Source organism: Bradysia coprophila, unplaced genomic scaffold (genome assembly GCF_014529535.1).
Source record: "Bradysia coprophila strain Holo2 unplaced genomic scaffold, BU_Bcop_v1 contig_94, whole genome shotgun sequence".
Classification (NCBI taxonomy): domain Eukaryota; kingdom Metazoa; phylum Arthropoda; class Insecta; order Diptera; family Sciaridae; genus Bradysia; species Bradysia coprophila.
Window position 1 is genome coordinate 9,197,205 of NW_023504022.1, and position 23,945 is coordinate 9,221,149.

The window sequence follows — 23,945 nt, forward strand, 5'->3', positions numbered from 1 at the left end:
TATCGGTGGAAGTGACCTAGACGCATTTCTAATTTGACGCCACGATATATTCGGATAATGTAATTCAATAGATGTGTCGTATCTCGACGTAAGAGTGTTGAAAGTAATGTCAATTCCATCTCCATCAACTAAATTTCAAAGTTTCAACTGTCACAAGTTTTGACAGCAAAATGGAAGTCTTTTTCGCACTAGTTCGACAAAGGATTTTCTTACATTTTTCGCACTAGTGCGTGAAAACGCTTTTTGCGAAATCCTAATTTCGACGCTTTGGACGAGACATCGTAATATTAAAAATCATGGCTGACACTTGTGTCGGAAATACAAGTAGTCACGTATCCGTGACAATATCCTAGACTGTAGGTACACATGAATGGTGAAACTCTTTATTTTCCATCGATTCGTGATTGCTTCATTATTTAAAAGAAACAAATTCGTTTCACGAAAAGATAATGAATTCTTGATTGGAAATCGGTTCACGACATCAAACAATCAAGCTACCCTTTTAGATATAAAAGCCGGATTTGGACGTAGCTTTCAGTAATTACAAGTCCAACCGTTAAAAGTTGATTTATTTCTAATAAAATGCAGTTCCTAGGATTCGCTGTGTTAATTTGCCTATTTCAAATATTTCACTATTCATTTGCCTGTGTAAGTTTTCAGTTTTGTTAAAATATTTGCGTTACAACAGTCTTTGTAAGTCTATGCAAATCTTGGAAAAAAAAGAATTTTCCGCAAATAGTTTTCCCCTCTAAATTCGAACAACACATGTGTACAACATGAAAATTGTGCTATTTTGATCGGAATGTTTAACAAAAATCAAGAAAATTCTTAGAACGGATACGATGTTAAACTGGACAGTTTTGAAAATGGTCCCAATAATCCAACACTGGTCGTACAACCCAATCCAACTTTCAAATTGGATAAAAATTGCCGATTGTACCTAAATGGAACCTTGGAACTATTAAAACCAGTAACAAGTGCAGAGGTATAATTTTCTACATTTTCGTCCGGCTAAAATCGTCTCTAATCGGTTTTAATTTTAGCTAAACCTCAAAGCGAAAAAGAACGGAATATTGACTGTATTGGACGTCAATAATATCAATTTATGTGAACTTCTATCCACTTCAAGTTATCCATATGAATGCCCGCTTACCAAGGTACCTGTTTATTATAATGCTCTCATTCAAAGCAGCTCTACCTTTTGTTTCCATTTCCACAATCGTTTGGTCTTTCCGTAGACTCGTCTTGAGCAAGGAAAAGTTGGTTTCTTTGAGGTGGATGAATGAATTAAGATAGATGATAGACATGGAAATGGAAATGAAAGCGCGAGCTGCTTTGACTTGGTACAAAATGACTAATGTTTCTATAACAAAATAGAAAAAATATTCCGATAACTTCAGTAGTGGACTCGATTTATCATCGTACCAAAAATATCTGGCGAAACTCATTGGAAAGATAACTATCGACGCTACAATAGTCACTAATAAGAAAGTAAGTTCATGCAGACAAGAAGAGTCTTTCGTAAAATTTTGATTTTGAATCATTTCATTTCAGGAGATCAATACGTTCTGCGTCAAAGTGGAGATAACTCGAAGGATTTAGGAAGCAATAATGAGTTCCTTGTAAATTTCCGTTTAATGTAATAAAACGATGACCAGTTTTAAAAGACTTTTTACTGAAACAGTAGATGACTTCTCGAAATCAATGACAGGGCTTTAAGTTCTGAATAATGAAGCTCAGTCTGACAAAGAGTGCAATATTTAATCAACTAAATATTATGTTGAGGCTAATGATAACACGAAACGACCAAGGGAGATAATATGGGCGGTCATTACATTTAAATATTTGCGTTTCCAAGTTGTAAAGGATTTCGATCAATTCTCTCCTGTTTTCTCTACCGATTTCTTTCCTATTTCGTCCAGCAATTTTGTTCCCTCGTCTCCTCAGGTACCAACAGTCTCAATGTATATCGGTACAAAGCAAGATCGATCTCCGAACGAAGAATATTACGTAGTTTTCACACACTCTCTACATTTCGCTGCCCCACCTGTCCGTTTGCTAATAGCTTTCATATATGTTTTGCAGACTGTGCCGCCACAAGTTATATCCCAAACCAACGGCTTCCCACGCTTCCAATAATTGTTAAACCGTCCGGTTCGAATTGTTAATCAAACCGTCCGGCCTTTTGCCAGTGCCCATTTATTCTTTAATTTCTTGCCATAAAGTAGTTGCCTCTGCGATCGATGAATTTGATGAGTTACTAACGAATTGAGGAAGTATCCGCAATTCATTGCATTCTCGATAGAACATTCGTTCGCTCGTCAGTTTTCCTTGAAACTTGTGCTATGTAAAGTTATTGTTCTACTCAACATGTGTATTAAGTACTACTCGACATGTGTACTTTCTCAGCCAGTTTATTGACCCAAGCAACAACTATCTAATCATTCGAAATTTACGAGCTTTTGACCAAGATAAACTGTCTACATCGTGTTAATGCTGATGCTAATTATCAATTCTTTGTTTCAATTCATAATTGAAGCAATAAAGGTTTATTTTAAACGTACGCCATAAATACAGTCGGTGCACGGGTACACTAAATAATTTAAGTTACAAAAGCTTGTCGATTCCGTAGAAACGTTCTCAGTTTTTAGTGAGTGGTAGCGCGAGACACAAGTGTACTACAATGCAGTTCCATGTAGCCTTCATAGGACTTACAGCCTTTGTTGTTTTTTCGGCTGATGCTGGTCCGTCAATGCACAATCCAACGTACTGCTATGCGACAGACAACATTCGTCCCCAGATCAATATGGCATCTGTGTTGACTAGTTACCAAGCTATTCGTCGATTCAATTTTACCACTGTGAACCCGTATGTTTCAAGTAAGGCTCTCTGGGACAACCTGATAATATTTTAAATTGAAACAAATTTGGGTTCAGCTTGTTCTCCATCAAGGTTGTGGTACCTGGGTATGTACGGAACCCGTTTGCCTAATCCACCGACGCTTCAGCGGATTATTGATTTTACACAATCATCGGTTCAAAATGCCACCATTGAAAATTATTTGGCAGGTCGAACGACTCTGTGCCGAGAGGATTTCGAAAATATTCGTGACTTTACAATGGATTCAGAATTTGGTGATTTATTCAGAATAGAGAATGCAGCTATGGTAACGGAATCGGGCATCTTTGCTGTGCAAAATATTTCCCGGCGTTTTCAACAAATTTTTCCAAACATTTTATCCGAAACTTACACACCGGCCCGTTTTCATTTCCGTCACACCAGCACTCCACAGTCCAATGACTCAATCCGCGCATTTGCCACTGGTCTATTTGGTGAAGCTGGAGCCGCAAACGTTGTCTACGAACCTGTACCCGATGCTGATTGGTTCTTAAGTCCATTTAGTTTTTGCCCTGCATTTGATGAGGAAACGGCAGATTGGGAACGTCAACGAATTGCATTTAGAGAAGGACCCGAGATACGGGAATTGATAGAGCAAGTGAATAGGAAATTAGGCTTTCACACGTCAAATCCAATGGACTTTGATCAAGTGTGGACCATGTGGAACATTTGCGTATTCGCTGTGGCAACGACATTCGAAACATCCAATTCTGAAACGGGTCCTGATTCTCCCTGGTGTGCTCCGTTTTCGATTGCTCATCACCTGCTATTGGAATATTACGAAGATATGAGATGGTTTTACTCCAGAGGTTACGGCGTTCGGAACCAACGATTGCTTCAAAACATGAACTGTGGCTTGATGCAAGACTTACTGCGCCACATGCAATCTGAAAATGATTCCGATGCAATGGCTCGCATTTTCATGTCTTCTGCGAGCGAAATTCAGGCAATGTTGGTCATATTGGGATCGTTTAGAGATTTTTGGCCGATGCATCAGCATAATTTTGCTCAACAAACGACTAGAAACTGGCTAATGAGTTTGATTACGCCGTATAGCGGTAACTTGGCTGCCGTTCGTTTTGAGTAAGTGGAGAATCGAATATTCGAATGACTCATGTACACAGTCAGTTAAATTATTTTTGTAGTTGTGATGGTGGAGACCACGATGTGATTTTCCTACTTAACGAGCGACCGATTTTGGTTCCGGGGTGCGATCAACAAAATGGAGTGTGCAAATTGAGTTTTATTGTGAATCGATTCCAACGGTTCATTGATGCCAATTGTTCAACACTTTTCTGTAGTGATGACTAATTTTTGTGAGCCTTTCGACTCCTTTCGAATTCATCAATTTGCTTTTGATAATCATATCAGGTCATCATCGCCACCGAGTTGATAGACCGAATTGTTGATAAAATTTATTTAGAGAATACGAAATGAAAAATAAAATAAAAATCCACTGACAAAACACAAATCCACTCTGTTTTCCATACTTATTCTACTACACCAACGCACTTCAAGCATGAGTGGTACTATAAATAGAGTACTGACGCGGGACAGTGTACCGAACAAATTTGTGCACTGTAAAAAATCTGTAAACATTTGTCATACAAAATAGTACTCTATTTGGCAGCTGTCACTCGAAGCACTTTTGCTTGAAGTGCGTTGACTACACCTATTCTCATTATCCTTCAAACAAACTCGCAGATTACTACCAACCAAATATATCACTCACAAATGACACCCAATCTAAAGCTAAGTAGAACGCACAAAGCTTCAAAGACTTACACACATTATCGTTCCTGATGAGCTCCCCCAATGGGTTTGTTTTCACTTTTTAATTTGCGGAAATTATGAAGATGAACTGTGATGTTTTTGAACTCGCGGGACGAAACGGCGTTTTTAGGTACTTTAGGGATAACGTGACTAATGCTTCATTTTCTTTTCGCTTCTCCGATTAATTTTACGCATTTTTGACCTGATAACGAACTTCCACAACGACAGCTAAAGATGGTATCAAGAACGTGAATTCAATTTTGTGTCTCTCAAAAGAGTGTTCTTGTCCCTTTCGAATAATAATATGTTTCCACAAACTAGTTTTTTCGCAACAAGTGACGAAAAGCAGGACTGTCCCTTACCTTTATTGCGAAAAACGTTGAATACAACTCTAGTGCCTAAAAAAGCATTTATCACTCGGTTGTAAAAATAAGTATTACATAACAAAGGATCAAAGGAGTTGAAAAGTAGAGTTTTCGTGTGAATTTTGTTGATCCGAGGCGAAGCCGAGGTCAATAAATACACGAAAATGAGACTTTTCAACTTTTATCCCGAGGTATGTAATGGATTTTACATGCTTTTGAAACCTAAACCAGTTTTCTTGTTTTCTCTAGGTGTGTAATAAGCCACTTTCGACCCTAGGCATTTAAAATTCATTTGCGCAAGCTCTCTAATCAAATTGGATGACGTTAGTAATAGGGACGACTTTTTAAAGTTTACATCATCGGGACCTATTTTTTCCACTGAAATTTATGATAATAAAACCTGAGAGTTATTTTGCGTAACATTTGAATATATTACCGGCACACATCATCAATATTCCATTTTAGAGATCATTGAAGTTACAGATTTAAAGGAGAGATACAAAATCCAATGTGTACTGATTTCTATCAATGTTAATGATGGGTTCGAATTCCGAGTCTAAATGTTTAGTTCAAATGATTTTTGCGTATGATTGCTTTTTAAATTCAGCTCATTAGAACGATTCCAAATAATCGGAAGTTCGCCAAAACTATGGTTCCTCTATAAATGCTAAAAAATCGATTCAAATTTTTCAGTCAGAAGTGAACTCTGCACGCGATTTGTGGTCTATCTATTTTTCGGTTCAAACAGTAAATATTTGGCGAGATGATGAAAGTAAATTGGTTGCTATTCCTATGTTGCTCACTAGTTTATTTAAAATTATCCTCAGCGTGTGTAAGTTGTGTGATGTTGAGTGTATTTTGTCGATTGTCTGACTGTTAATATTTATCGTTGAAGGACGGATTCAAATTCAAATTCAATAGCATCGACAATTGCGGAGGTAAAGGTCAAATCGTTACGGTTGATTCGAACTTCACCAGCTCCATTAACAAAAAATGCGAAGTTATCACATCCGGTTGTGTTTCGTCCAAGGGATTCAAAGAGGCGAAAGTATGGCATCGTACACAGTTTGAACCATTTCTAACAGTTTCTTCTTCAGGCGAAATATACAGTTTATAAGAATGGCATGGCAATAATGACGGGCACTCCAGATTTATGTTCAGAAATCGAAATACATAAAGAGGCGAAAGTTCCTCTAGAAATGGTTGGCTTTCCAACTGCATGTCCCATCGAAAAGGTTTGTAAAACGGATTTGGTTAGTATTTTACAGAAATGAGAGTGTTACTTCTGAAAACATTAGGGGCGTAAATGTGTGGATGGTACTAAGAAGTTCGATGTAGCAAAATTCAGGAAATACTTGACCATGGCTCGTGGCAAGATTGCAGTTGACACTGAAATTACACATGATACGGTAATGAGGAAACACATTTTTTTGAAACAAAAAATTAATTTTTTTTTTCTTTTAAACTCTGATTAGGGTTCGTCCTGTTTCAAAGTGGAATTCGAAATTTTTAAGTAAGAACGTCTCCGCCACACTACAGAATTGTGTTAGTTCTTCAAGCAATAATAGATTTTTGAATTTTTGAAATTACTGTGTTGATTATGATAAATAAAAATAAAAGTATTATTTCTGCATCAACGACTTCTTATTGGAGACGATCAAGAATTGAACTGCAGAGTTCTATATCTTCGTAAAACATCAGGACAGTAATTATAGAGACGTGTTCCAAACTCTCTGCCTCGAGTAGAAGTATTGAATTAATGTCTTCATTTTACCTATTTTCAAGGACGGACTGGCCCTTTAATAAAAAATTTAACCGGTAGGCAGCAGCTCTGTTTTATCATTTTCTGAAGAATCTAGAAAATGTATGGGAAATATCGTTTTTTTCACAGTTCGACTATGGGGAACGATCTAGTTGAAGACTGTGCACAGCGGTTTTGAACTCTTTTTAGGTCCTAGCCCTCGGATCAGAATTCATTTTTTGGGTAACCTTCAGAAAAACTTTATTTTTTGTTACGGGACACCGTGAAGAGGGCTACATACAACTCATTTGTAACTAACAAAAAAACTAACAATTTTCATACAAAAATCCAAAAGGCCCACAGCATGGTCAGTGGGACCAAGACCAGGAAAACGACGAGACGAAATCTCCACTTCTTAAGCAATGTCCAATTCACAATAGAGTCTAGAATATATTTCCGGTCAGAAATAAAAAGTCCCACCTATCCCACCTTGGACAGGTGTATCTAGTCTTTTTAACAATATCTATAATAAGGGAATTAATAAGATAGCAAATCAAGTCACAGTTCACAAAAAGATCGTGGTTTTCGGATCGGGCACTCATTGACGATAAATAAATGGTTCAATAAAATGACCTCGCATGTTGTTTCATGGTGGCATAAAGGTGGCGTAAGAAACGTCAAGTGAGTCGCTGCACTAACTCGTAATACGTGTTAAGTGGAAGAAATGTAATGGCAAGTAGTCCAGTCTTATGAGCTGAAATACACGTAGAACAAATAGAAAGAACAAAATAAATGAAAAATTGAAGACAAAAATCTTGGGATTTCTATATATCCAAAAAGGTGTTGTAACACTAGCCTTTTGTCGATCAAAATTTGCTCCATCGAAGCCCAGAAATGAATTCACATCAGGTAGAGTTGAAGTCAAATTAGTGCTTATCAGAGCATTCATAATAGGTACTCAGGTGAATTTATTATTTATGTAATATACGTATCATGGTAAATGTGGTGATGTGTATTGACGAATTATTTTAGTATTATTCTATGAATTAATGCTAAATCGTTTACATGTACTACGTCTTATGGAGTGTGTCAAATTTTATATTTCATTTTAAAATGCCTTACCTCTGATTGCACTCAGGCAGGATGGTCCAGAAATGGTTTTTTGGAAGAAACTTTTTTTAAATTGGTTTTTTTTGCGTAACTCAAAAGAGATTTTTGATTCTCGCTGCAGTAAAGTGAGGTTCAGGCCCGGACTGGCCATATGGTGAATTCGGGGAATTCCCGATGGGCCTTTTGGATTTTTGTATGAGAATTTTTAATTTGTGGGCCTTTTTAAATTGAGTTGCATGGAGCCCCCGATGGGCTTTTTCGAGCCAGTCCGGTACTGAGGTTGTATAATTGCTGAATGATTTTTATGACATGATTATGCGAGGGGTTTGGTGACCGACTGGCCAAAATGGTGGCAAATCAATTTCTAATTCCTTTCAATTCCGTTTAATTACCTCAATTACCGGACCAACTCGTCCAATTGCCGGATTCGCTCTATTTCCTTTCAATTCCGTTCAATTTCTTTCAATTCCCTTTCAATTCCATTTCAATTCCCTTTCAATACCCTTTCAATTTCTAAAGGTCTTCTTCTTCTTCTTTTTCGGCCTGTTTCTATCCACTGCTGGATGTAGGCCTCTCCAACTTCTTTCCATTTCGTACGATCCATTGCCATTTGCTGCTAGTTTGTACCTGCAACGTTCTTAATTCCGTTTGTCCATCTATCCGGTGGTCTACCTATAGCTCGTCTTTTATATGGGCGCCAGTTCATGATCTTTTTGGTCCAACGTTCGTCTGTCCTTCTTGCAATATGTCCCGCCCAGCTCCATTTCAGAGATGCTATTCTTTCCATGACATCAACGACCCTGGTTTGTTGTCGAATCCATTGATTCGTCATTCTGTCTCTGAGTGTTATTCCAAGCATACTCCGTTCCATGGCTCTTTGTGTCACTCTCAATTTATCTTCGGATGCTTTCGTTAAAGTTAACGTTTCCGCTCCATAAGTGAGCACTGGAAGGACACAAGTGTCGAAAACTTTGCGTTTCAGACTATTATTCATTTTGCTTTTGAAAATTAGTCTGAGTTTTCCGAACGCTGCCCATGCAAGACCAATCCTACGTCTTATTTCTGCAGTTTGGTATTTCTAAAGGTACTTCCTGTCAATTCCTTTTAATTCCCTTTATTTCTTTAATTAAAGTCAAAGTTAAACCCTTAAGCATTTTGGAAAAAGAATCGTCAGATTATATCAAGATAAAATTTGGAACAACTATGTTGTCCTACATTTGTGACTCATTTTGTTAGAATCTTTAATTTTTACTCGTAATTTTAGAAGAGATTTTTCAATTTCAATTTAGATTAATCCGTCCAATTGACTGCAGTTTTGTTTAAAATGATTTCACATCGCACATCATTGTTTATTTTAGATAAATAGTATTTTTCGTACCAAGCCAGAAATGACGAAAAACTGTTGTGCATCCGACAACTGAAATACGACATATTTTGCCATGATTTTTCATTAAGAAATGTCAGTTTCTCTCGAACTATATATCGTGCAGGAATAGTTATTTACGTATATGTTGTGGACGGTATATTTTAGGCAATTTCGCGGATTGTAGCGCGAACGAAGTGAGGGCGACAAGCGAAAGTGCCTGCAATAAACCGTCCACAACAGATGCGTATACAACTTTTCATGCTGAGGGCCTAAGTTACGAAAAAAATTCCGTAATTTATGCCCAAGGCATGAAAAAAACTTCATTTCTTTACGATTTATGGTGCGGGAAAGAAATTACATGTAATGAATTTTTCCATGACTATACGATTGATTAATATGGTGAATGTGAAGTGTGTATGTTTTCAAGTAAATTGCTGTGTTTTGTCTATTTCAGTTGTCCGATGCACAAAACGTTGTTCGTACCTCGACAGGAAATGGATTTATTCAGCACACGTCAGCAAAAGCCAAAGCACTCAATTTTTTGTTTCGTTCAAGTGATCGACATCATAAGATTTTAGGCTTTTGAAAAGTAGATGGAATAGATGATATTGTCGGTGATGCATTTTTTTGTAAATTTGGTTTGAAACTGGAGCATTTCGCATCGGCAATGTCCCAGCCTAACATTCCCCCGACGAATATTCACTTGTTTGTTGCGGCTCAAACTCTTCCGTATCTGACTCACAAGAATCCTCTGAAGAAGAATCATTCAGTGTGCATATTTTGAACATAAAAGGACGTTGGACCTGTTCTAAAATGGAACTGATCAACACTGTACACTGTTATTTATTGCGCGGGAGCTTTTAAAATTAAAACAAAAAGGCAATAATGTGGTTTTGCATTCGCTGGTCCTTCTTTCCGATAATCACACTTATCACCATTTACTCTCATTTACTTTCAATTCCTTACAATTCCACATATTTCCAGTCAATTCCTATCAATTCCGATCAATTCCTGGCAATTCCGATCAATTCCGGTCAATTCCATCAATTCCAATTACTCCGGCAATTCCTTTGAGGGTGTGTAGTCAATTACCCGAGTCGGTTACCCCTCGTGATTATGTAAGGCGTAACCATTACTATTGACTGAATAATGTAGCTTTAAAATCACTTAACTTGTCGGAAATCGAGGTCTCCATTCGGACAGTGTACTTCAGTAAATTTTGCCGACAATCAATTCCTTCAGGTATCACTGAACGAACAGATACGTTCATTGAGTGTAAGAAAAATGTAAAATTCGACCCACCCTAACGTTAAAATAAATTTTCCAATTTCGAGAACCCAAAACTCAATGAAACAGAAATCCGATCCTACCCAAACCCCACCCGAATCACATTTTTAAAACCCGAAAATTTGATTAAAAACCCGACCAGAATTCAAACAGCTTTAGATTTTTGAAACCGATAACCCAATCGTTATTTTTATGAAAATATTTTGTGAAAAGACGAATCGTAAATTGAGATCATTCGAAATTAAATATGACCTTTGTATTTACCATTCGAAATTAGCATCATTCGAATGATGACCTTTGTTTAGTCCAAAGTACAAGTGCTGTTTAATGATTTAAAAAATAATTATGATTTCAACGGATTTCCACAAAAATTATTATTTTTTTAACCTACCAAAAGATAAGCACTGCGTATAATTACCTCATGTGGGCTATTTCAATAATATCACCCTGATAGCGTTTGAAGGTTGCAAAACCTTTATGCAACGGTTGTGCAACCGTCGTTCCTGCAACGTTGCGCCAAGATTTTCTGTCCGTACCGACATCTTCATTTCACTTGTGAAATTTTTTTTTACTTCAGAATCTAGAGAGCGAAGAGATATTCTGCTGAAAATTTTTCTTCGTAGATAGAAGCGCCAACTACAAAGTCTTGAAATCGGTGAGACAAAGTACGGGATTTAATGTCTGTCTTTAATTAAAGCGTGAACCTCAAAGTTCAGAAATCAGTAATATCAGAACTTCATTTGTTAAGATCCTAATTCTTCGGTGCATCTTACAACAAAAAACAGTTTTTCATTGATCATGTACAAATTGTATCAGCGAATACGGCGTTATTGGTTTTACAAATATTTTCGTGATTCACGAGTGAGCGCATGTTTCAAATGTTCTTGCACATCTTTTTTATACTCGTTGTCGGTGTAAGTCGAAAAGTGTGCTCTGACAGATTTCTTGATCAAATCATTGATTTGAGTCAATTTTTCGAATGGATCTTTTCCAGATGTGCCCTGCCACGTATATTTCATCGCCACTTCTTCTGCAAATAAATGTCGAAGTATTCCGTATGTACATTTTCGGGCTGTGTCTCCACCAAATGACGTGAGCTGCGTTTCCTGTGCAAAAGGGCAAACCGAATATTAAGCACTAAACCTCTAGGTTTTAAATAGAAAATTTCGATCGAGAGGGGTCAAATACTCCAATTGTTATTATTTGGTTAGCCCCTTGAGGTAACGGTCATACTAAAATTAAGTGAGTAAATAAAGTACCGTGATGTAGGTTCAAATTGCCATTTCTAGTTCGATTTAAACATTATAAAGTATGGGAAAACATTTTGTTCCACTGGCATTCCTTTAAACATTAGGCAATAAAACGCGCTCACTTATTATTAATCAATTTGAAAGCTGGTCGTGTAAATGATCATGTTTTGGTGTGTTTAAACTATTTGGTGTGTTTGGATTGTATTCAACAAAGTTCGCCCCATCTATTGGAGTTTCTCCGTACAAGTAATATTGTTATTGTTTACGTGTCAATAAGTCAAAATCAGTAAGAACGAAACTGGATCATTGTGTAATCGAGTCACCAGCAGCTCAGTGTGATTATTAACGCTTCAGACTACTGAGGTTCCGGGTTCGAATCTGGCCTCGGCACTAACAGATTTAATATTAAATCTGTTAGCGCCAGAAAGATGCGCATGTTTAAAATGTTCCTGCACATCTGAGCTGCTGCTGGCTTTTTGATATATTTTGAATTACCAAATCATCGGCAATGTTGACGTCATTTTTTATCGTCACCAGCAACTTCTTCACGTCCTCCACAGAAGTGCACGGAAGAGGAAAAGGAATGTTAACACTCGGACGATTTTTCGTTGTACCAGGAGCATTCGGAAGAGTATCGAGTTTGACGTGGACTCCAGCTAATAATTTCAACTCGGAATCGATCTTGTGTTGAGATGCATTAATTTTCAATTCCAAAGCGTCCTGTTTTAAGGCCAAATTATCCACTTTTTTGTCCAGAGAGATAACCGTCTGTTCGATCGAATCGAATCGTAAAGAAATTGAATCTACAAAGTCAAATGAATCGGAAATGTTTCGTGAATTATCCTAAAAAGTATCTCGTTTATACCTGATAGTGCACGAAAACTTTGTTTGATGAACGTTGTCAGGTCGCACACATCGTCAGATTCAATTAAGTTTTCCTGAACCGCTAGAATCGTATTGGCTGATTAAGTTTAGACAGTAAGATTAAAGACTGTTTATACCTTCATTTCTTGGCGATTCATCCGAAATCAACGGCAGACACTCCCCAGTCACTTCATCTAGCACGATTGGAATATCCGCAATATTTATTTCATTCAAATCCGAAAGATCGGGAGTCCAGTCGATCGTTGTCGATGACGAGTTGTTTCGTGTGTTGTTAGTTTCATTAACATGTGAAACTGTTTTGATAATCTCAATGGAATGAATAATCGCTGGTGTACCTGAAATACAGTTCAAAGTAACTTTGAGGGTTTGATTCTAATCTATAGTTAACACACGATATCAAACACAATATTGTTAAAACACAAATCTAAAGGACGTTCACAATAGTGATTCTAAGAAAACAAATTTACCATCACAAATCAAATCCAATACTGTACCGTTCGGGTCGAGAGCACAGTTCGACTTTTTGGCTAGGATGTTACGGTGGAAATAAATTATCAAGTGCTCGTCATGTTAAAATATTCTTACCAGTGGTCGCTTCAAACTCTGAACTTAGGTCGAAATCACTTGACTTTGCGTTAACTGGATGAAGTCGCTTGAACGCTTTTTTCTTTTTGGCTTCTTCCACACTCTCGGAATCGCTATGAAGTTCAAGCTCCCGCTCTTTTGCCAGACATGCTTTGAAGGAAGCTTCAAATAAAATTATTAGGAAATGAACTGAACAACGGAAACCGGCATCTTACACAAATTTCTAGCTAAGACCCGGTAGTCAGAAGTAGACTCCCATTCGTCGTCCGGAGCGAAACGTTTCCTTCGATAAAAATTCATGTTTCTCGTTTTGGGCCATTTGAGCTGTCCATCTACCTCCCAATTGTCTGGTGCACCGAATGCAGATCGCTTCCCAACATCGCCGTACACCTCAAACACACTGTACATGATATCCTTATTCATTATCTGTAGAAGAAAGTTGGAAATGAAAATTGTTAGCAGCCGAACGAAAACGTTATTTCTTTACACTACTCATTGTGAAGCATGGGGAAGAAAACAATTTCCCCATCTACCGACGACATGGCAAACATCTTCGTTTTAATAAAAGACAGAGGATAAGTCTGAGCCGGCCCCATTTTCCCATTGGAAACATAAATATGAAGCAACGATGACCTCAATGGTGTTTCGTAAAAATCGTTTTGTTGTAAAATCTTCGACCCAACTACAACTAGGCATCCTTCTATGTACTTTGCTTTTTGAAATTCAAGAATTTCATTATTTTCGGTAAAGAGCCATTTATTCTTTTCCGAAGTATCGATTCGCATATCTTTCCAAAATAGTTGTTCATACGCATCTGGATCATTTCTGTGTTTCTTTACGAGGCTCAGTTCTACACTCTTCCTCTCTTTCGGATCTAATAGTTCCATTTCCGCCAATCGATTTATTGCTTGTGCGAGCGGTTTATCTCCTTTCCTTAGCAGTTTCTTCAAATAAAACAATCTTGTTTCTGCGCGAAAGCAACTAAATGAATCGAGCTTTCCAAATCGGCTGACGTCGTTGGCAACATGGACAATGTTGTGAATATTGTGGCTCGCACTTTGTTCACCGTATATTTCAATATATTCCTCGGCAAAAAATTTGAAAAGTTTTTCGGCGATGTGTAAATGTGATGAGACGAGACTACTTGTACAAATTCTGACGGCACAATGAAGCGTAAGAAAGTGATTATATGCTTGGGACGACAGAATGCCTTTCAAAATAACAGGGCCAGTATAGAAAAGAAAAATTCGAAACTCTGTTCCTTTCCAATGGCTCAAACATTCAATGTCCCTTATTCTTCTCGCAAATTCAGCGGGCTCACTTCTCACAATTGTCTTTATAATCATTTCCATTGAAGCGATCTGTGCAGCAGATAATTTAATTTCAAATTTTGTGCCGTTGGTCCAAATCTTCAGCAGCGTTTTTTGTATGCCTAACAAAATCAAATGCAAATAATCATTTGGAAAGTCACGAACCATGTCAAGCGATTGAATATCTTCCAATAGTGATTTTCCTTTATGATGCTCCTCTTGACTCTTGTCACGGAAGCTCCTGTCAGAGCGTAGAGCACAGTTAAACTCAGGGTACGACATGCGATTTTCATCATAAGTTCCTTCCACACAACAAAAGTTGCATGCGAAATAGGCGTTGTGGTATACGGTGCATTTTATAAACGCCTTTGCTGGTGCATCACATAAAAAACATCGACACTTGATCTCGATTTCTTTATCATTGATGGTAATGCCGTTTTCTAACAAATGATTTAGTTCGTTGACGAACTGGTCCAGGTAGTCATTTACGTTACTTGGTTTGGAGTACCCATGAAAAATTGCAACAAAAAAGGGTTCGTAGTTGCTGTTAAAGATTTCGCCGAGAATGGGCCAAAATTGGCTTTTAGAACTTTTACTAATCGGCAGTCCATCTATATTAAACATGAGCTCAATTTCATCCGGAATTTTGGGTTTACCGAAATAAATTGACATCAAATTCGTTCCAATTCCATTATACCAGTACGTGCCACCACATATTTCACTGATCAATCGTTTTTTCGGCGTTTTTAAGAGGGTTCTGGCGTCTTTCGGTATATTGGCAATGTTATGAAAACGCAAGATTTGCAAGAGGCCATTGATTGTTTGATGATTAACACCGAATTTGAGGGCCCAGTCCCGTATGTCACTGTTCCACGTGCGTAGCAGACAATCATCATTCTCATCTTCTGAGTCGGTCTCAAAATCCATCCAATCCCAATTATCGTCATTCGAACAACTAATAATTTAGTATTATTTACCGAGCTATATTCTGCATAATATTTCAAATATTATTACTTTTCTGAACCTCCACACTGACTACTAGGAGTCCTAAGATTTCTCGAATCTGATGCAGTTGTGAAATTGTCTTCTAAATTATCTTTCAGAACAAGATTGATTTTCTCTTGAAATTTGGCTCGGCTCATATGCTTCGGTACTTTACATCGATACATTTTCAATTTTCTGGATGAGATAAGAATTTGGGGGCTCAGACCTTATATTATATGATAGGTATGTCTATTGGATTTGTATGTATAACGATTTGTAGTTACGCAAAATAAAATACTTATTTACCTTGGTGTTTTGTAAGGAATTTCGTTTGAAATGAACTTATGATAATTGTAATCCTTTTGGTGCAAACACTTGAACTCTCTTCGAATAAATCAAACTAAATGCGATCGATCGTAACGTTATTTTGACAAGTATAAAAAACCTGGCTACTTGTGTTAACTAAATTGATTTCCACCAACTTTTAAAGGTGGTTTTCAAAGTAGTGTCGCAGACGTTGCAGTAACGTTGCATAAACGTTGCAATTAAGTTTCATTTTTACTTCGATGCAACATCATAGCAACGTCATACCCTTGCTGTCGTTGCAGTTGCAACCGCCTTCTCCAAATGCTATAAGGGCAATGGCAAGAGAAATTGGTGACAACCATCGATATAATATACTGTAGATATTGAGACACGAAGAACGAAATTTCGGAAATATAGCACACATACAAGTGCAAAAAATACGAATCACAATACAAAACGAAGAGAAAAAGAAAATTGAGAAATGCAGAGTTTCAATTATTTTCATATATTTGTATGACAAGTAAGTACGTTTGTAAGTTACGTTACACATACATCCATGCGATCTTTCCGCATAAAGTTGTTTTGACATTACTTATCTACCCTATATTATATATCGATGGTGACAACATAAACAAACTGACAATCAACTCTACGTATTCACAGTCCAGACATGACACTACTCCTAGAATTAACATATAAAATACTTGTAGTCTGGTGGTATCAGATTATGCTTTTCAGATCTTTCATACATAAATACATACCTCATATCATCGAAAGCTTTTGACGTCTGAGTTAATGCTAGGAGCAGTTCTATGCTCAAGAGTTTTCTTTTGCATATGATTCGAGTAATTCGAGTAATTATACCTAAAGATGAAATTTCGAATAAAATTACGTAAAATATGTGGTCCCAACATGAAATACGAAACGTTTATTGGTATGTGTTTGCCTAAATTTTATGATGTAACAACCTAAAATCCATCCAGCTATCATAACTTCAAGCAAAAACATCAACTTCCAAAGTTACAAATTTTCATTGAAAGCAAAAAACTGATTTGATTTTAATGACAACTTACTCGTTCCCAATTTTCGTTTTACGTAGAAACCACACATGATTCAGAGCCAAAGCTCGTAGCAGCTTATATGTGTGTGAGCAATACCACTTATCACAATAAAAATACTAACTTTGTGTTTATATTCATAAAAACTCCTAATAAACATATTATATTCGTCGTAATGAATGTTGATTGTGTTCGTATACACATGAAAATAATTTCGTTTTGGTTCTCAACACACAGTTGACCTTCGCCTGACTGCAGAGAAAACATAACTTAATAAACCAACCAAAAAGAACTCTGCGTATATACACACAGCGAAGTTTTATGCCCCAATGTCTTATGATATAAATATGTGTCGTCTAGTTTCTTTACGTAACGTGAGAGTAAACCCGAAAGAAATATAAATTAATTGCTTCATAAGGCATCATTACTATAAACTAGCTTGGATTTGCACTGTATGGCCTGAACCACTTTTTTTCTCCCACTTTGGTGATGATTCCCAATGAACAAGTGTTCATTTGAATGAATTAAAAAAAATGTTTTGTTTGATGTAGTCATCAGAAGATTCTACGTGAAATTGTATTAGTAAATCAAATATGTTGACATGACGTCATTTCAATAATATTGTTTACAGGTGTGCGAAGGCTGGGTCGTCGTGTTATAAACACAAATGCGGCACTGGACATACACTTAAATGAGCTGAGAAAGCTTTTCCGTTTTAAGTGTAATGGACAAGTCAACAAAGGAACATAACAACGGCATAAAAAGCTAGCGATAAAACTTACGACTGTTCATATACCGTGCTCGACATTTATAAATCGTCCCGTTGTTATGCGAACGATTATTTGTATGAATTTAATGCGTCTACTGCTCATTATAATTTGATGTCGCGACCTCGGTGGATAGTTTTGTTTAATTTGGTGAGTTTATTGCCAATTTACAATTTACTTCAATTCAAGGTAGGTAATTGAGAGGAACGAGAAGTGAAGCATTTCTGATGTTAATTGGCTCTCGCTAGTTTAGAAATCGCCCACTGCTTCAAGCAATGTATTTGAATTTCTTCGAACGAAAATGACCGACTACCGGTTATGATATGAATGAGTTGCGAATATTGTATAAAGCTTTGAAGATAATCCTTTATTGAACATTTTTGTCCATTGCATTGGTGCGACCTTGCTAACCTATTTGAAAAGCTTAAAGTGAATTAGGAAAACAAAAATCGTTAGCTTGCAGAAAGTAAAATATTTTAGTGAATATAATTGGAATGCGACTACAAAATGCGTTCTATTTCATAAAATCGAATTAAATCTAATTTAACGAATTTAACTCAATCACTGAATGTTCGGTTGACTTCCTGCGCTAATCGCTTCCATATTTGCACACAATCTAACGGTTTGCTTGGCCACATCAGAACTCTTCTTCTGAATGGCTTCATCTTGGGCGTCGGGTTTCTTGAATTTGAAGGTTTCCTGATTCTCGAAACTGTTGTAGCGATTGTTGGCATAGAACTTTTCGATCGTGTCGCTTCTGCCCTTTTTGTCTTTGTAATCCGACTGGGTGACCTTATTCAAAGCGTGCTGCTTGCAATCGAATTCGTAGCGAACCAAAACATTTCGGAATTCATCGAAATTGACACGTCCATGGTTCGTCAGCAGTGCGTTGGATAGGCTTCTTGTTAGATCTGCTACGAACTTTTGACGAGTCGATTCATTTTCAAATCGGCCCGATGCCTAACAAATTATCAATTTAATTAGTTGATCGATTCAGGGCTGATGATTCACAAAACTTACAATTTGCACCAGTGCAAGAGCTACGAAACAGAGTGACAATTTCAACGAAAACATTTTTAACAACAATTCGAGATAAAGAAACACTTTTACAATCAACTGAAATTTCTGCTGCTGCTCAGACGGAAACTTAAAACGAAATGGTTCTCACTAATAAAAAGTTTTTGCAGTTACTTTAAATACACATGCACTCTGTGCGAATTGATTGTGATTTATGAACTCTGTTGGATTCTACAGTCGAGAATTTCCGAAATTGGCGAGAGAGACGAGACTGAGACGGATATACATTAAAACTGGTTTTGTTTTTCGTTGTCCGAACGATATTTTTTAAGTACTTGAAATTGGTGCCATTTGTTTCTGATGTTGTACGTATGTGCTACGTTTTAGTAACACTCTTCCATGTTATATGTTGAACCGTATAAAATTCCGAAAACGATGAATTGACTAAAATATGAAAAGTCTAAAACAAGATGAGCCTTAATTTCCAATTATTCATGAAGTGACCTGACTTTCGAATGGTTAGGTCTCTCATCAAAGAATTGAAGAAAAAATGTTAAATGCAACCAATCGTTGTACATTGCAAGTAAATTACAATTCAACGATTGCAGCATTTTACAGAGTTTTCTTAATGTTATTTGCTGCAAACCACAAAAAAAGCTCGTGGAAAACTCATAGTGACGAAACTTTATATCGTTAGGGATGCAACTGTACGGGTACCATTTACGAACTTTCGGGCATTGTGCCTTTCTACCAGCTAGAAAATATTAAAAAACCATTATCATCAAAGTACATGATTTTAATTCGATAGCAGCATCCGATGAACAATGTGTTATTGCAACTCACTGCACAAATGACATGTAATCTGACTGTAAACAATTTTTACTCGAATACACCTATAATTACAGCAGTGTCAACAATGAACTTTTAATTTAGATGTTTTCAGGGCTTGTATCTTGTTTTATACATAAATGTATAGTCAGAGCAATGGCAATGGTTCAAAATAACATTGGCATTATGATGACCCAGCCCACATACGGGAGATCTATGTCTCATTAGAAGCTCAGTTCAAAATATTACGATGAAATGGAAATAATTTCTGTGTACAAAAGAAATGTTGGAAATATTGAAGAGATGAATATGAATTTATTGTCTCGCTTGAACAAAATGAGTTCTACTTTTCCTTTATTATTTTTAAAAATGAAGAGGGAGAAGAAAAAGTTCAGACTTTTATTGGCACCACACATTCTCTTACTCCCAATTACATGATTCTATTTTTTTAAATTTTTTTTTTCATGCACCACTTGACACTACGTGCGTTATAAGGAAATACTCGTAACTATACTTTTGCCTTAAGTCCAAAAGTCCAGTCTATTTAAACACTCGGTCTGGTATGGTGTATATCGATTATAAAATTGACATGCAGATCATATTATGCCTACAGCTTACGACCATAGAAATGATAACAGATGGCGTTGCGTTCGCCTCACTAGCGCAGCGCCATCTGTTATCATTTCTCTGCTTATGACAGATTTGGTCAGTTCAACTCGAACAAGAAATTAAGTTTTGATGTCTAATTTTTTGTGCAAATTTAACCATGATCTACATTTGTACAAAATAAGTCATCATGGCTTGATGGTAAAATATAAATTAAAAAAATGTCCCAGCGTATGATACTAAGTTCTGTGAATATTTTTACAGTAAATGGGGATAAAACTTCGAGAAACGATCGTTTTCAGCAATGAAAACTAGGCAGTCTTTTGTAGTTTTCAGGGTGAAGTGGTACGTCTGCCCATGCCCCGTAATTTATAGACTTTTGAACTCAAAATCATGAACAACGGAAGTGTCATTCGTTCTATATAACAAGTAATCAGAAAACAATTTCTGACAAATAATTTTTAGAATGTCCCACAACCAACACCTATTAGAAAAACCACTATGACTCCATGTGAGAAGAGTCATTTTAGATTTTTGTAGTACTTAGTTTTCAACTGTTTTTACATATTTTTCACGCTATATGTGTTCTGCTTAGAAGTATACAACGATTATATGATATAAGTTATATCCAATTTCATAGTTATTTGGTTACTGAGGGCAATGAAAGTAAATAGATAGGTATGGCCAAACGTTCAAATTTGTTCTAGCCGGAGCACATACGGATTTGCATGGCGCCACCTCAAACGAACTCATTTCTAGTGCAAATTTCCACTAGAAATGAGTTCGTTTGAGGTGGCGCCATGCAAATCCGTATGTGCTCCGACAGGTATGGCCAAACGTTCAAATTTGTTCTAGCCGGAGCACATACGGATTTGCATGGCGCCACCTCAAACGAACTCATTTCTAGTGCAAATTTCCACTAGAAATGAGTTCGTTTGAGGTGGCGCCATGCAAATCCGTATGTGCTCCGACTTGTTTGGACTGGCCATACCTACTTATCTACGTTCATTGACTGAGGGTTTACAGATAAAATATGAAATGTCAATAAGAGCGAAGCTTAGCGAAGCGGAGAGAGTTGGAATCTGTTATTTTCTCGTCTCCACGAAACAGATACATCGGAATATGTTACACAATTTTTCAAAACAAAAACAAAGGTGACATTTCGGGAAAGGGCATGTCTACTTTCTACCCTCTTGTTCCCTTGACTGAAAGTCAGGGTCTTACACCAGAAAATACCGAAATATGTGGGTGACAAAAAAGTTCACTATGATTGAAAATGTATGAAATGGTATGAAAAACGTTAAATGTGGGTAACAAAAAATCGTTGAAGGCACGATAACTTGAGTTATTCTCAAGCAATTTGGATGAATCTTTTTTTTAAATTTGTGGAAGTAAAATACCGAGGCTAAGTTCGAAAATGGGCTATGTGGGACGAAGGATCTGGAAGCTATCCCAGAAAAACAGGATTTTACACTGATGATTATAGCCTCAATCGAAAAAGATTACTTTGATGAAATTTGATTTTGTTGCGTAGTGTGTGTAAATCGTATAAGTATGTTTTCGATAATGTGCATGAAACAAGTAGAAAGAAAAATTTCGGCACTACATGCCCAGCCTCTAACCGGTAAACATCTCTTGTTAGTGAACTGCTAACAACTTGATAGTTGACTAACGACTTGAAAGTTGACTATCAAATTTGATAGTTGACTATCAGATTTGATAGTTGACTATCAGATTTGATAGTTGACTATCAAATTTGATAGTTGACTAACAAATTTGATAGTCGACTAACAACTTGATAGCTGACTAACAACTTGATAGTTGACTATCAGCTTGATAGTTGACTATTAGCTTGATAGTTGACTAACAACTTGTTAGTTGACTAACAACTTGATAGTTGACTAACAACTTGATAGTTGATTAACAACTTGATAGTTGACTAACAAATTTAATGCGTCTACTACCAAAAAAAGATGTTTTTTTTACTCAAGGTCTTACGGCAGAAAAATGTCATGAGCACACTATGATTGAAAAGTGTAGGAAATTTTATGAAAAACGTTAAATGTAACCATCATTCTTTGTAGGCAATATAAGATATAAGTCATTCTCAACAAATTTCTGAATATTTTTTTTAAATTCATTATTCCAACAATCAAACAAAATATGTTACAACTCCCATACGAGTGTAAAGTTTCTCTCACGAGTCGTAATAATTTTATGGGATATTATATTCGACCAACAGAAAAATTCAATTTTACCGATAAAAAATAATAAAATACCGATAGAAATGTGGTACATGTCGCTGGCACCTCTTCAGTAAATCAGTAAAAAGTAAAAAAAAATTGTCTTTGCTTCACTCTTTGTCGATTTCCTAGCGAAATTCATCCTTCTACGAAATGTAACTTAAAGACGTTTTGTCAATTCCTGACTTTTGTCGTTTTCTGAATCGACAAAAGTGAAGAAACGAAAAAAAAATAATTAATTTATCGGTCGTTTATTACCATCCACATTTTATTCACGAGTGACGGTTTTGTAAAATACCGGGGGACTTCCTTTTTGTACAAAACTGTAAGAGAAGAATCTAGCGGTTTTTTTTTTTTAATTTGAAAGAGTCCTATCATCGTTCCAAATTTGTAAAACTTCGCATCTACTCTGATTAAATTTGACAAAATGGCAATCAAACAGAATAATAGATAGCTCATACGAGTGGGAAGTTTTAATTCACACGAGTCGCATTTTATTTACGATTTGTGGTTGATTGAAAATCTTGCTGCAAATTTATAAGAAAAATCAGAACTCAAAGATCATTCGGTCTTCGAAGGTTTATTTGAAGAACTTTTTCTGTCAAATTTCGTTGTCATGTTTAAAGTAATCGATATATTAAATGTAGGCATTTGTATCAGTATTGTATCTTCGGAAGTTCAACAATGAAATTGGACAAAAATATATTGAAAAAATTGTCAGTCAAGTGACCTGACCCGCCCAAAAGGTGGGACCTAGTTTTGTCATCAGACAAAGCGCGAACAAAAAGTCATTTACAAGCTACATGCAATCCAACGCCGCAATATAGCATCTGTTATGGGAACATTCCTCGATGGAAAAGTGGTGGATGAAATATTTACATTGTAATTCGCTAATTTGCTTGTCATTTACATCGTTTATAAATAAAGCTACATGCATCGAAAACCGTATTTTTAATGTTTCAAGCACTTCTTTCGACGCTCTCAACATGTAAAACCCATTACATAACTCGTTTTCGTGTGTTTATTGACCTCGGCTTCGTCTTGAATCAACAAAATTCACACGGAAAACTGTACTCTTTATCCCTAATAGTATTCCATCGTGTGGCGTGAACTCAAATGCGGTGAGAAGATTTTTATTTCCTCAACTTTTGTTTTCCATGGGATGAACAAGAGTTTTTTCTCGTCGCAACTGTCACTTTGTTTTGGTTTTGAAAAAAGGTGAAAAAAACTGATGTGTTTGCCACACACGTTCCGTAACACGTATTTACGTAACAATTGAGTCGGCCGAGTATTAAGTTTTATATGCTGGGGTTGAAATTTGAAAAATAACCATTTCTCATGGCCTTTTGAGTGGAGAAAATAAGGTTAATCACACCGGTCATATCAAAAATATTTTTCTCGTGAGCGATCTAATAAAAAGCTCAGTAAAAAGTGATCAATACAGGCAGAGCGTTTTATCAGAGTATATGTAAACTTTACCTGATTTGTAATTTCGTAATTTATTCGAAAACACTCGCGTACGACACAGTAATTGAATAATACATCGACATCAAAATTATTCATAAT

The 23,945-nt window shown here is 36.5% G+C and overlaps 4 protein-coding genes across 4 annotated transcripts; 3 read left to right on the plus strand and 1 right to left on the minus strand.

The window, feature by feature from the left end:
* The first annotated feature begins 520 nt into the window (after positions 1-520).
* LOC119085337 lies at positions 521-1,653 on the plus strand. The gene is made up of 5 exons (XM_037195720.1): positions 521-648; positions 833-985; positions 1,044-1,157; positions 1,378-1,491; positions 1,555-1,653. The coding sequence occupies exons 1-5, from the start codon at positions 583-585 to the stop codon at positions 1,600-1,602; spliced, it is 495 nt and encodes a 164-aa protein (XP_037051615.1). The 5' UTR covers positions 521-582; the 3' UTR covers positions 1,603-1,653.
* A 921-nt stretch (positions 1,654-2,574) lies between these two features.
* On the plus strand, positions 2,575-4,363 carry LOC119085326 (multiple inositol polyphosphate phosphatase 1-like). The gene is made up of 3 exons (XM_037195708.1): positions 2,575-2,879; positions 2,937-3,981; positions 4,044-4,363. Exons 1-3 carry the CDS (start codon positions 2,684-2,686, stop codon positions 4,207-4,209), a joined length of 1,407 nt encoding a protein of 468 aa, XP_037051603.1. The 5' UTR covers positions 2,575-2,683; the 3' UTR covers positions 4,210-4,363.
* Positions 4,364-5,761: 1,398 nt separating this feature from the next.
* LOC119085336 lies at positions 5,762-6,669 on the plus strand. The gene is made up of 5 exons (XM_037195719.1): positions 5,762-5,868; positions 5,932-6,084; positions 6,134-6,271; positions 6,335-6,445; positions 6,512-6,669. Exons 1-5 carry the CDS (start codon positions 5,800-5,802, stop codon positions 6,551-6,553), a joined length of 513 nt encoding a protein of 170 aa, XP_037051614.1. The 5' UTR covers positions 5,762-5,799; the 3' UTR covers positions 6,554-6,669.
* Positions 6,670-18,140: 11,471 nt separating this feature from the next.
* LOC119085340 lies at positions 18,141-19,004 on the minus strand. Its single transcript, XM_037195723.1, has 2 exons — positions 18,706-19,004; positions 18,141-18,645 (listed from the first exon to the last, which is right to left on the minus strand). Exons 1-2 carry the CDS (start codon positions 18,757-18,759, stop codon positions 18,247-18,249), a joined length of 453 nt encoding a protein of 150 aa, XP_037051618.1. The 5' UTR covers positions 18,760-19,004; the 3' UTR covers positions 18,141-18,246.
* Between the last annotated feature and the right edge of the window lie 4,941 nt (positions 19,005-23,945).